Source organism: Nicotiana attenuata, unplaced genomic scaffold (assembly GCF_001879085.1).
Source record: "Nicotiana attenuata strain UT unplaced genomic scaffold, NIATTr2, whole genome shotgun sequence".
Lineage (NCBI taxonomy): Eukaryota > Viridiplantae > Streptophyta > Magnoliopsida > Solanales > Solanaceae > Nicotiana > Nicotiana attenuata.
Genome location: NW_017671233.1, coordinates 143,343 through 156,610, shown reverse-complemented (window position 1 = coordinate 156,610; position 13,268 = coordinate 143,343). Strand labels below are relative to the sequence as shown.

General features: G+C 37.3%; 2 protein-coding genes and 1 non-coding gene across 3 annotated transcripts; 2 read left to right on the top strand and 1 right to left on the bottom strand.

Moving 5' to 3' along the window:
- The first annotated feature begins 134 nt into the window (after positions 1–134).
- LOC109206885 (F-box/LRR-repeat protein At3g26922-like) lies at positions 135–6,237 on the top strand. The gene is made up of 4 exons (XM_019369747.1): positions 135–993; positions 3,032–4,034; positions 5,039–5,218; positions 5,737–6,237. Exons 2-4 carry the CDS (start codon positions 3,039–3,041, stop codon positions 6,052–6,054), a joined length of 1,494 nt encoding a protein of 497 aa, XP_019225292.1. The 5' UTR covers positions 135–993; positions 3,032–3,038; the 3' UTR covers positions 6,055–6,237.
- A 1,095-nt stretch (positions 6,238–7,332) lies between these two features.
- On the bottom strand, positions 7,333–8,349 carry LOC109206881 (homeobox-leucine zipper protein HAT9-like). The gene is made up of 3 exons (XM_019369743.1): positions 8,146–8,349; positions 7,733–7,812; positions 7,333–7,642 (listed from the first exon to the last, which is right to left on the bottom strand). The coding sequence occupies exons 1-3, from the start codon at positions 8,347–8,349 to the stop codon at positions 7,333–7,335; spliced, it is 594 nt and encodes a 197-aa protein (XP_019225288.1).
- A 1,106-nt stretch (positions 8,350–9,455) lies between these two features.
- TRNAD-GUC lies at positions 9,456–9,527 on the top strand. The gene has a single exon. It is a non-coding gene; the product is annotated as a tRNA-Asp (tRNA).
- The last annotated feature ends 3,741 nt before the right edge of the window (positions 9,528–13,268 follow it).

The window sequence follows — 13,268 nt, the reverse complement described above, 5'->3', positions numbered from 1 at the left end:
TATTTTTGTATAGAATTTAATATTTTCTTAATGAGCGTGCCAAAAATAAATTCGTAACTTATTTTGAACCGAAGGGTTTAATATATTTAACAAGCGGACTTAAAAATGGCTATTGCTGCACTTGCCCTATTTTATGTTAAGTGTAACACCGATCTTGGTGCCCTTTAATCAATTTCTGAATATTTGCTTAAATAGTGTTTTGCTGCTGCAATGGTGATTCAGTCATCACTCAAGGAAGAAATATTTTGTTAAAATTAAACCAAATAATACTAGTATTGATGGCTTGTTGCTGCTCTTTCATAGTAGTAAATTAAAATTCTGTATAATTTTTTCAAATCATAGTAGTAGGGTAAATTGATGCATGCGTATATGAACTGTGAAATATGAATCCAGACACGTGGTATTAAGCTCTTTGATTTGAATTACATGTTTATTTATGGGGCTATGGTTTTAATCCTAAGATTAAGCTCAAGAATTTGAAATTGATGTGAAGGGTGTTGATTCTGTCCTAAAACTGTACTTTGTGAGCGTGAGGGCTACTTATTTTAGTAATATTCTATTTCATTTAGAAATTTGCTTACTCCATTATTTAGTTTTTAAAATAAATAAATTTATTGGTAGCTCGGGCAGACTCTTGGACTATGTTATTGTTTGATCAAATTGAACCGAGTATGTTTTTATCTTTTAGTTTTGGGAAGAAATCGATGACAGAGCAGAGAGTACGGTTAGGAAATATGCTTGCAATTTTTTTGGAATTCCAAAAAGGAAGAAAAGTTGATCTACAGAAGTATTTGGGTTCAAGGAAATTCGGATTTAGTTTGTGTTCAGAGAATCGATTGTTGGCAATGGAACTGGAATGATTTTTCCGCTTTAAGGCGAAAATGCAGTCTTTTATTGACAATGGAGTCATCTTAGACGCTTGTGATTGCTGGAATCAAGGTCAACGCAGTGACACCTCAGATAAAAGAATGATGTGTTCTTTGAATACTTGAGGTAAATACCTTGATTATTCCCTTTTCATTTAAGTAAGCGTTTCTCAATCTGATTTTTGTTTTGCTTGGTAGCTCTATATGGTAGGATCAAGGCTGCACGAATAATTTAGGCATTTAATATATATAGGAGTAGTTTTAGGTTTCCTGTTATGGTTGTGTTGTATTTTTGCGACGTTATACTGCTTTTATGATTGGTTACATATAACCCTTGTGATATGAAGTTATCGACATATATATAATTTTTGACTTATTTATTGCGAAGTGGGGGCTGCTTGTAGTGGACGGTTCTAATTTACTGACAGCAAAGCATGCACCGGAGTGAGCCTAGTGGCAAGATATTTTGGCCGAAAATGCCCGATATCCTCTATATAAGTTTCGTGTAACATTGTAACTTTTAGAAGCAAAATTCATATCGTTCTGTACTAAATAGGCGATTGTGTAACTTGCAGTAAAAGAGGGCTTGATTTCTCACCTAACACTAGAAAAATCAGCTTGAAACAGGTATATGAAAAAATGTCATGCTATTCGTTCTCTTCCCCTTCAGATAATTGTTAACTTCATGACTGGAATCGCTCATATGTTTGTACAGGTTCATTTTTGGTAGGGGGCATTTAGGTTTGGCAAATCTAGGCTTTTGCATTGTGTTCTAAATGTTGAATCCGGAAATGAGAGTCTTGCTTTGATTCAAACTGTTTGGATCTTTCTTTTGTCAATGCGTCTTATGATGTACCGTTTCTTTCTGTTTCAGGGTATAAAAGGCCTAAGTATTCTGGTTTTAGATACTAAAATTTGTCTTGCCCGCTTTTATGGTTAAAATTTTGTTTGAGCCTATTGTAAGCCCGACGCTATATATGAGATTTTCGATTGTGTTCATGTACTCTTTTAAATGTTGGCTCTTTCTAGGCAACAACTTATCAGTATGTGTAAATCTGTGCAAGAAAGTGCCGTTTCTGATCAAAAAGCAAAGAAAAATTTTCTGGAACAGGTAAAAGAGAATTGGTAATATTTTGTGCGCTTGTTGCATCTGTGTGCCGGTTAACTTTTGGATAGCAAATCCAGGTTGCTGCGTTGTTTTCAAATTTTTGGATCTCCAAATAAAATGTAGTTATGTAACGTTGTAACTAGGGGTGGCAAAATGGTTCAAAGAAAACAGTTAACCACCCATATTATCCACTAAAAAATGGGTTGGATAATGAACTTTTTAAAAACGGGTCAAATATGGATAAGAACCATATTATCCATTTAGAAAATGGATAACCAGTGAGTAACCAATGGACAACCAATGAGTCTAACTTTTACATTTGTAAAGCCTTAAATTGGGGGTTCCTCAAGTTAGGGAGACTAAGAATTCTCCCAAAAGTGATCATATACAAGAAAATATGGATAATATGGGTAATTGATCCGCCGGTTAACCCGTTTTTTATCCGTATTTAATATGGGTCGGGTCGGATAATTGATCCGTTTTTTCATTACCCGTTTTACCCGAACCATATTCGACCTGACCCGCCCGTTTGCCACTCCTTGTTGTAACCGAAGCTGCATTGCTACTTATTTGTCCATGTGTTCTGTGGATATTTTTTAGGTTTAGATACAAGAAACTTGTTAAGCTTTTCTTTTGGTTTATGATTCTTTTTGTTTATCTTTTAGGTGGATGCCTTGGATATGTGCGCATATACATTTCTTTTTCCTTTAAAACTCTTCTAAGTGGACTCCTTTTGAAGTTTGTTATTTTTATCAGTGGGTACTCTTAGAAAGTGATTATATCTAAGAATACATTTGCCTTGTCTTAGAAACTTTTTAATCCAAACTATGAATGGTAATTACTTAAAAAGTTTCCCAATCTGTTTGATCCTCATGAATTGTTATCTCTAAATGGAAATTTATTATGCTGAGATTATCACTCGAGGAATTCTCAGCCTGATTAACTAGAGGGAGGAAAGTTCTTGTTTTGTGCCTCTTGGTTTCTAGGAATAACATATGCTCAGTCATTCATAGCTTGCAATTTATCGCACCTAAAAATGTGCTATGTTGTCTTACAGAAGGAATATGTCTGCAAGGAAAAGAAGCTGTAACTTTAACGAAGACCGTATAAGTGGACTACCAGATGCCATCCTCATCCATATTCTCTCCTTATTGCCAACACTAGATTCTCTGAACACAATCTTGATTCGAAGATTTAATCACCTCTGGCCATTCATCCATACACTCACTTTTGATCAATGCATGTTTCCGGGGCACAATTGCGTCTATTATAGTCAAGCTAATCGTCCTGACTATGACGAAAGGTTCTTGAACTTTGTTCGTCATGTTCTTCTTCTTAATAAGAGCCCAACTCTTTATAAGTTCTGCCTTGATTTTCATTTTAGCTTATCCCATTCAATTCGACAAAGAGTATCCAACAGAACAGACAGATGGCAGTACGACTGTCTGAGGAGCGAGAAAAGGATGGCTAATGAAATTGGTACCTGGATCCAGTTCGCATTAAATAAGAATTTAAAGGTCCTTGACTTGTCTTTCTCTGCACATGGTACATTTGAGCCCCAGGCTTATTATGATCTGCCTAATTTTGTTCTAAGCAGTCCTTATTTGGTTGAGCTCCGATTGGCGTACTGTAAGATAAATACGAAAAAGAAGAGCGACCTGAAGGCTCTAAAAACATTTTCTCTTGATAACGTTATGCTAATGGATCAATCAATGGATTGTATTCTATCTGGTTGCCCGGTGCTTGAGGAATTGACTCTGTGGTTTTGCTACGGCCATAGAAGACTGGTTCTGGTCAACTCGAATTTAAAGACATTGGTACTTGGCATTAGATGGTTTGGAACAAGGATACATGTCTCCGCTCCAACTCTCCTATCATTAGAAATGTCTGGAACTGTGGAGGTGCTGGATATTACAAATGTAGCATCTATTGTTGAAGTGTCTGTCAATCGTATGGAGAAGTTTGACTTCAAAGAGTACAAGGATTATCAAGAGATGAGAGTACTCCTCCAAACAATTACAGGGGCCAAAAGTCTCAAGCTATGTTCCTGGTTTTCTCTGGTATGTGGCTTTTTCTCTTTCTCCACAACTTCTCCAGGTATATTTAAGATTTCTGACTCTATGGAGAAATAGCCTTTTAGGTGGAAATACTAACTATATTTATGGACTGGAGGGGTTATGGTGTTGGATTTTGTCTTAAACGTCTCAGATTTAGGCATCCGTCAATATTTCATGTACATTGTGCAATCAGTTTTAATGCTTTAATTACTTACCTTGTGGTTGTCAGCACACATCCTTGTTGATTAAATCGTTATCTTGAGTTTGTGCTTCTCTGCGTTTCTTAAGAAAGTTCATTTTAACTTACCCGAAAAAAAGAAGTTTATTTCAATGTCATCAGATTAAAAACACACCCTTCTCATGTTGTTTTCCATAAACTCAGGTATGGTAGATAAGTCAATATCCTACGTCCTATAGCAAAAGACATAGTCTTTCATGTAGAGTCTTATGGAGGCTAGACAATAAAAACTCAAGAGTATAGTTAAGCTGTCATATGACTGTATGCTACTTCCTCTAAGTAATTTAGATGTCTGCACTTTCATGGTTTCAGTTTAGCAAGCATTTACATCAAATTTGGTGCAATGCAGCTTTCTTTGCTATTGTAAGCATCTCTTTGATTGCATTCTTTATCATGTCAATACCTTAGGAATAAACCTCCTTGATTTCTTGATCACTTAGAAGCATTGTTCATAGTGCATAGGACCATTTCCTTTTAGACATAGTCCTTTTCGCCAACACAAGAATTTACTTATGTGCTGAAGCACACACCAAATTTGTGCATCGCATTAAATGTGTGCAATGCATCAAATGTGTTTAAGCTTAATCTGAACTTACAGACAATATCTTTTTCATGGTGTAGAGATGCACTATTCAAATAAATAGATGGGGAATACTCATGTTTCGCATTGCAACAAAGAATGTTGACCAAGGGCATGAATAGCCCAATGCAAAAATCTTTTTATTTAGTTTCTTTAACTTTTGTGTTCCCTTTATTTTTGTCTGCCTAGGTATTTTCTTCATGGCAGTTGACAAATCTACCAGCTCCGACCTTCAGTTGCAAGACGCTTCACCTTCAATTGGATTTTGTGAAATGGCACTTACCAGGAATACTGAACTTGCTGAAGCACTGTCCTTGCTTGGAGAATCTTATCATCGAAATAACTGCTTACTATGATTATCCATCCCGAGTATGGCAAAATAATTATTTTATTGCTCTTGTTATTAACTGTGTTCTTTGCAATGTTCGATTCAAACCTATTATCATGGACCCTAAAGATTTGGAAACATGTTGGTGTCAGACACACTAACCCGTGTTGGCATGATTGGGATATGTTGAATACATACTAACTTTGGCATTTTCCATCTTTTTTAAAATAGCGTTTTCAGATTTCATATTCAATGACCCTACAGTGAAATGTGAGTGTCTCTCTACTCTATGCAAATAGGACTTTTTTTCCTAATCTCCTTTTTACTCATTATTTGGGGAGTCCTGAGGAACTATCAAGTAGAAACATAAGACATCATGTTTCTTCTAGGTGGAAACATAAATTTCTGTATGGTTTTCTATGTTTGTTTCCCAGTAACCATAGATGTATTTTCATAATGAGTTACCCTAAGATTTTGCAGTTCCGAGTCTTTGTTAGTATCCGTTATACAAAGCTCGGGACAATTCTTAACTGGATATTTCGTCTTGTGCTTATTTTAGAACGCAGCCTCGTGGATTCACTCATGTGACTTTGATGGAGATGAATATTGGAATATGGTAGATACTCCTGTCCAGTGCGTGACTCATCACCTCAAGAAGGTGGAGGTAGCTGGTTTCGTAATGGAGAAGCATGTGATTCATTTTGTGGAATATTTGCTCAGGAGTTCCATGGTGTTAGAGGAAATGGTGATATTCGCGGAGAAACAGACGTGGATCTATGGTCCAATTACTCTTATGTCTTATAAGGTTCAGGAATTCGAGGAGAGGCTAATGAATGCACCAAAAGTCTCTGCCTCTGCTGCAGTGCTTTTCTATTGATGGTGAACCCTTCAGAATGATTTGCTTGGATAGTGTAAAAATCTTTTACACTGTTGGTGTTTATAAATTGAACTTATGATAATAATGCGCACAATAAATTGTGCCGTGGACCGTTTCCTAAATTTTCTGTAATAAACTGTTGAAGGGCTTTCCTGTTGGATGTTATACAGCTTTTTCTTTCAATATTTTCTTGTTGTGAAATTGCTTTTGCATGAGGTTCTAATAGAGCAGAAAGTTACGAATGGGATTTCTATTAGTTGTTCAGTTTTCTACTCATATTAAGAGTTAAAACTCACTAAGCAATATTAGCTCTTTTTTTGTTAGTTTTTTCCTATATGGTTTATACTTTCTTCATGTGTACTGCTTTGATTGTGGAGAAATTTAAAGTTAAACAGGCCACTCTGTTGAGCTTTGAACTCCACCTTGTAACTTAATAGGAAGAGAACACAAAAAATGAGTTGCTATCAAAATGTGGTAGACTTCCAAGCATTTCATCATTTCATGCTGCTTATACTAAGATTTTTTATGTTCTTTTAAGGTGGTTGCATCATGTGGTTGCTAAAAATGAGGAGTTACTGGAATTCTTATTAAATTTGTTATATGTAGCTTCATTTTATAGATAATTGTTGTATATACCTAAAATGAAAATTTTAAAAACAATACATTGGAGTTGCAATCAATGAAGAAAGGCAATTTAGAATCCAAAATTTGATCAGAGTTAGTGCACCAGATGATGTGCAAATTGTTCATCTGACTTAGGTACAAGGGCTAAAGACTACTCGAACTGTCTAGTAACTGGTTCTCTCCTAAGTTTCCCTCGGGATAGTTGGAGCTCGTGTGCAAGTTTTATCGCGTAAAGCTAATGATCAGAGGCATTGAGGGCACAACACCCTCGACCTATTCTAAGAATTATGGCTGTGGGCTTTTAATAAATTTTTACTTCCACCCCAGATATTTACTTTGCATCATTTTTCAAACATATAGTGTATACATATATATAAATATAAAAATTATTCAACATTAATATATTATATATACACATACATAATAAAAAGAATTCGACGAAATGATAGTAGATGGCACAACTTAAAGCCATGTGCCTCCACCACTTGGACTATACGATATGAACCAAACATTGATGAACTAGAACAGCTTAAAAAGGGGTTCATGTTTGTTTGATTGGAATATCAGTGATGAAACACTTATGAATTATGATTCTGCATATATTAGAATACCATAATTTATTTCATATAATGACTTTGTGGTAAATAAAGGCTACTAATTGTTATTTTCATTGACAAGAATATTGTCTGAGTTTGCTTCTTTGAACATTGCATCACTAGCCTCTTTTGGGCTTCCAGAATCCAAATCACAATGCTTTTGCTCAGATTTGATATTCTGGCAAGATGGACACAGGGCGATTGTCCTAATCTTGGCAAGTTGAAGATGAAAAGGTGGCGCCCATTGATCAATCTTGATTGATCTTAGCTCTTCCAACTCTTTCTTTAGCCTACCATTTTCATCATTCAGATTTTCGCAGCACTTCTTCAACAACTCACACTCCACTTCTGTTTGCTTCAGTTTAGTCCTTTATAACGCAAGAATAAATATTACTCCATAATTAAGAATCTAAAAAAAATAGCATATGAAATAGAGGTAATAAGTTAATGAGAATTACCTTGCTCTTCTATTCTGAAACCAAACTTCTACTTGCCGTGGCTTGAGTTTTAATTTGGCTGCAAGCTCTTGTTTTTGACCCTGCATATCAATCCAAATTTAACCTATCACTCTTATCTTTCACTTGTTAAAAACATTTTCCATCAATCTTTTTTTTTTCGAGAGCACATAAAAAAAAAAAAAGACGGGGAGTTTTGAAGCAACAATAAAGTTGTTTCCGTGTGACTTGTAGATCACGAATTTGAGCCGTTTAATCAGCCAATGATGCATGCATCAGGGTAGACTGCCTACATCACATCCCCTTGGGGTGAGACCCTTCTCTGGCACCCCTGTGTGAACGCTGGATGCTTCGTGCACCAGGCTGCCCTTTTTATATATAAAAAAAATGTAAAGTTTAAGATAATAATGATATACCATAGCAAGTGTAGTGTGCCGTTTGAAACTCTCTTCAAGCAAAGTGGATTGTTCTTTGGTAAGCCTCAGCTTCTTTCTCATACCATTCTTCTTGCTCTCATAATCAAAATTGTTGAAATTTCTTGGACTTATACTGTTAAGGGCTTGCCTTAGGTCATTTTTACAAAATTTTGAGGTGGACCCCTCAGTGTTTTTCTCCTCCATGTCACTAGAATGAAGAGGAATAGATAGATCTAGACATATAATCTTCTTATGTTCTTCTAATTGGTTTTGTTTAGGTAATAAATCACTTGTGACAAGTCCAAGTGTGAGTCTGGTGTCACAAGTTTCATTATCGTTTCCCATGGCATAGAGAGAAATGATATATGCAAGAGAGAAAAGGATGAGTGAAAGTAGTGTTCCTAGAGCAGGATCTAATTTATATGGTAAGATTAGGAATAAGTATGTTTTGTTTCAGAAATAATGAATGAGAATGTTAATTGTGTATTAATTATACAAAGGTCATTAAAGTAGAAGAAGAGAAGAGAGGAGTGAAATAATAAGCATTTGAGTAGTAATGGCAATTATGACATGCGTTAAAACTATGACTCCTCTTAGGAGACCAATAACTTACTTTGAACTATGACTTTGTTTGACTTGCCCCCCTGTTTCCCATAAAAGATTCAAAGGGCCTTTTCATATTCCAATTACTTGCACATTTGTTTCTTGCCTATAGAAACTCTAATACATTTATGATTCTCATAAATTAATAAGAAAGGATTCATAATTTTACAAAGAGAATCATGTAAGCTAATTGGCTGGTGATGACACTATTTAAAGACTGCCGTGAAGAGGAGCAAGGATTTCACGTTAAGTTCCTTTGGTACTCGGGACATTCGATAAAATTGGGACGGGGAGTTTATATTACACAATACAAATTATTATAACGCTCATAATAATAATAATAACAATGAGATAATATTATTTTCTTTGATATTCAATCAAATGTCTATAAATCTGGACAACCGTTATCTAAGTCACACATATTTAATGTAATTGTATTGCCCTAATATTGAGTGCGATCTAGACATACAATTAAGTTTGGAAGACAACTACTTCTCTTGTCGAATACCGAATACATATGGACATGCAAATAAATATGCTACCAGGTGAAGAAATAAAATTAGTATGCTACAAAAATAAGACAACAGTAAGAATATTTTGTCCAAATCACAGACAGATAAACAACGTCGTAATATAGTTACTCACCTGTCACTCGGGTGATCGACAGTGAAATATTAGTATTTTACGTGGCAGATTATTTCAACAAGGTCGTTGTAGTATAGTGGTGAGTATTCCCGCCTGTCACGCGGGTGACCCGGGTTCGATCCCCGGCAACGGCGTTTTTTTTACTTTTCTCCTATATTTCTTCACCAAATGCACCGGAGAGCGCAGGCTTATATGTTTAGAATGGGAGAAATTCAAAAATAGCCAGATTTACCACTGGTCGTTGAAAAATAGTCAAGTTTCAAAAGTCATCGAAATTTAGCCACTTTAAATCTGAGCGAAAACACTGTTCAAAATCCGGAAAAATACGCCCGCAAATTTTACGGGAGTTCCAGCATAAGTATGCTTGAACTCCCGTAAATTTCAGGATAACTATGCTGGAACTCCCGCAAATTTTACGGGAGTTCCAGCAAGTATAATTGTCCAGTATAATATACTGGAGTTTGGAGCACTGGTGCTCCAGTCTCCCGCAAATTTTACAGGAGTTAGCAAAGTATACCGGTCCAGCATAATATACTGGAGTTCGTACACAAATGCACCAGAACTCTCGTATATTATACTGGACCGGTCCCTATTGCAGCAAAATAGTGGCTATTTTTCATTGACTTGATAAACGCTGACTATTTTTCATTGACCAGTGTGAAAACTGGCTATACCATGATATTTTAACGTTTAGAATTGCCCCACTTTCTTTTTTACTTTTGACCAAAAGAAGGAGAAATTTTGCCAAACGCCTACTAGACGGGGGACCAGTATGAAATATTAGTCGAAGTCTAATACGCTAAGCTACCCGTAATTACGACACCAAAATTATTAATTTCTACAACTTAGCAACTACGATATTCTAAAAGCAAAGCAAAAAGAAAAGAGAGAAGGATATTGGAGTATTTTGATTTATACACAGGATTCCTAATTGGTGAATGTACTTACACCAATTAGTTTATATTTACACCAAATCATAACAGTAATGAATAATGATTGTGTACGACTAAAATTGGAGATAAAGTTACCCCTGATTTTCCGGTAAAGAAACAAGGGGAAAGCACGATTTGACATGACCTCGAGTAGAGCCGAGGGGTTCCACGTCTCAAAGCCCGAAAGACGAATGATGCACCGAGGCAGGATATGGTTGAGCATCGGGCCCGAGAAGAGTGAAGGGCCGAGACTAAGGGAAAAACGTTTAGTCACGATAAGCGGGGAGCCGTAATATCCGCCCTCAACCAGATGTTACGGCGCAAATCTCCCTCAGTATTGATAATAGGTGAATTTGACTATAATCACGCACCAAATAATCACCTTCTTGTGAACTTTTAATATGGAAAAATGACAACAAAATGCTCTTATTAGTGCTTTTCATGATTTGCAGGTGATATAGGTGTAAGGAAGGCTAAGGAGCGGTTTTGGAGTCAACTATTGATGAAAAAAGGCCAATTGTTGAATTTCCCAAGTATCCCATTCAAAACAGGCCAAAATTTCCGGGTACAAGTTCCACCGCGGTTCTACCGCGACCGCGGTGAAACCGCGGTGGAAGGCAGTTTCTGAAAGTTGAAGATTCCGCGAGGGCGTTTTACTCAAAACATCTTTCTTTCTTTCTTTTGATTTTTATGATGAATTCAAGCGTAGTTTATTCTCCCATATCTATGAGTAGCTAAATTCCTTGTCTAAGGCTTTGATGGAACCTATTGGGTGATGAACTTCTTGTTTATGTGAATACAAATTGCTAGTTTAATCTTTATTTGTTCAACTTCGTGTTCGTTGTAGTTAATTGACAGGATCCTCAATTAGCTGTACCTATTTAGTGTGCATAACTTGGAAAAGAGTGCATATTTAGGGTATTGTTGAACAACACCACTCCTAGATTATTAGAGGAATCTATAATTGCGGGTTTAAAGGCGGGATTAGGAATAACGAAGTCTTGGGTGCAATCTAGATTGAATTGTGCTAAATAAAGCAAGCTAGTGTATCTCGGGAGAGTGCAATAGTAGATTACTGTGATTACTCGAGAGAGATTTGCGGTAAGATTAGCGTTCAAGATTGATAGAGATGAGTGGGTAAATTTGTATGAGCATAAATAGGAGGGATTCCATCAATAGGGGAAATCATTGCCTTAGCTTTGTCCCATAATTGTTTACAACCTTATTAATTTAGTTACAGCCATTTAGTTACTTGCAAGCTAGTTATTAAAGAACACTCAACTGAGAATTTGAATGTTTGAGAAGCTGGTGCTGAATACTTGGTGGGTTTGAAGATAGCGGTTGATAGGTTAACTCTCTGTGGATTCGACCCTGGACGTAATACTCGGGTTATATTTGCAAAGTCCGCAGAGTTCTTTTTTAGAAGGCATAGTTGGGCGTGATCAAATTTTGGCGCCGTTGCCGGGGAGTTAACGGAATTATCAACTGCCATTGACAGAAATACAAAGATTATTGTTGTATTCAGTTTCTCTCTACCAATTTTTTCATTGAAAATTTGACGGTTGTTGATCTGGGTGCACAGGTGCATGCCTAGAAATTCTACAAGGACTGGAGAACTGCTTGAAGGACTCTCAGACCCCGATAAGACATTCCGGGAATTGAATCGTGCAAACAAAAGACTTCAACAATCACAACAAATACACCAACTCGAAATTGATATGGGCGACATAAACGACCCCAACGGGAACGTCAGGGATGAGCAATTGGCACCTCCTGTGCCTGAGGGTGCACTTTATGACTGGGCACAACCAACAGCTGACAATCTGGCCACTGCCATTATTGTGCCTGCGATACAAGCTGAATTGTTCCAGATCACAAATAACATGCTACACTTGTTGCAGAACAAGGGACTTTTTTCTGGGAATCAAACAGAAGACCCTCAGCAACATTTAAAGAACTTCCTGTCTATTTGCAAAACTCAAAGGCAACCGAACGTGACTCCGGAAGCAATCAGACTATTATTGTTTCCATTCTCGGTGACAGGAGCTGCTCAGGTTTGGCTAAACTCGCTTCCCATAAACTCTATAGCAACTTGGGATGAGTTGGTCAAGCAATTTCACAACAAGTTCCATCCTCCCAACAAGACCGCTCAACAAATTGATGAGATTGTGAGCTTCAAACAGAAACCATTGGAGACACTACACGAGACATGGGGAAGGTTTAAAGGAATGTTGGTTATGTGTCCCCACCATGGTGTTCCAGAGCAGATGTTGGGACAACGGTTTTACATGGGACTGTCAGACAGCTTGAAGAATATAGTTGATGCCTCGGCTGGTGGGGCATTCTTGAGCAAGACTTGGAGAGAAGGTCAGAATTTGCTCGACAAGATGGCGCAGAATTCGGGTTGGACATCTAGGAATGCACCTATCACTCCAGTGGTGCACTCAGTGCCTCTTGATCCTTCTAATACAATGGCTGAAAACATGGCGACTCTTTTGACGCAAATGAGCATCCTCACCAAAAAGGTGGAGGAATCAGGGTAGAAGCAATAGGTTCATATAGTAGACACTACCAATGGGGGCTTGTGCACATCTTGCATTAGCCAGCCAATTGGTAATCCTTGAAATACAGAGCATGACCATCATCATCAGCACCCTGAAGATATGAACTATGTGGCTAACTATGGGGGTCAGAGGCAAGGTAATCAGAACTGGGGTCAGCAGACTCAGCAGCAGTACAGGCCACCGCAGCCACAGTATAACACCGGAAACATGGGAGGCATGAGACCCCCCAACAACATGGCACCGTATCCTAGACCACAAGGGTACAACAATCAGCAGCAAGGGTACCACCTACCTCAGCAACAGCAGGGTGGAAGACAGGAAGACGGGTTTGCAAGGCTTGAAGCAATGATGCAGCAGGTTATTGGGTCCAATGCTAAGA

Bases quoted from the DNA above. Each gene is read 5' to 3' on its own strand.
- LOC109206885 (XM_019369747.1), top strand. From the start codon at position 3,039: ATGTCTGCAAGGAAAAGAAGCTGTAACTTTAACGAAGACCGTATAAGT. The intron at 4,035-5,038 runs GTATGTGGCTTT...TTGTCTGCCTAG, and splicing joins TATGTTCCTGGTTTTCTCTG to GTATTTTCTTCATGGCAGTT. The intron at 5,219-5,736 runs GTATGGCAAAAT...TGCTTATTTTAG, and splicing joins ACTATGATTATCCATCCCGA to AACGCAGCCTCGTGGATTCA.
- LOC109206881 (XM_019369743.1), bottom strand. From the start codon at position 8,349: ATGGAGGAGAAAAACACTGAGGGGTCCACCTCAAAATTTTGTAAAAAT. The intron at 7,813-8,145 runs GTATATCATTAT...ATTGATATGCAG, and splicing joins GGCACACTACACTTGCTATG to GGTCAAAAACAAGAGCTTGC. The intron at 7,643-7,732 runs GTAATTCTCATT...TGCGTTATAAAG, and splicing joins TTTCAGAATAGAAGAGCAAG to GACTAAACTGAAGCAAACAG.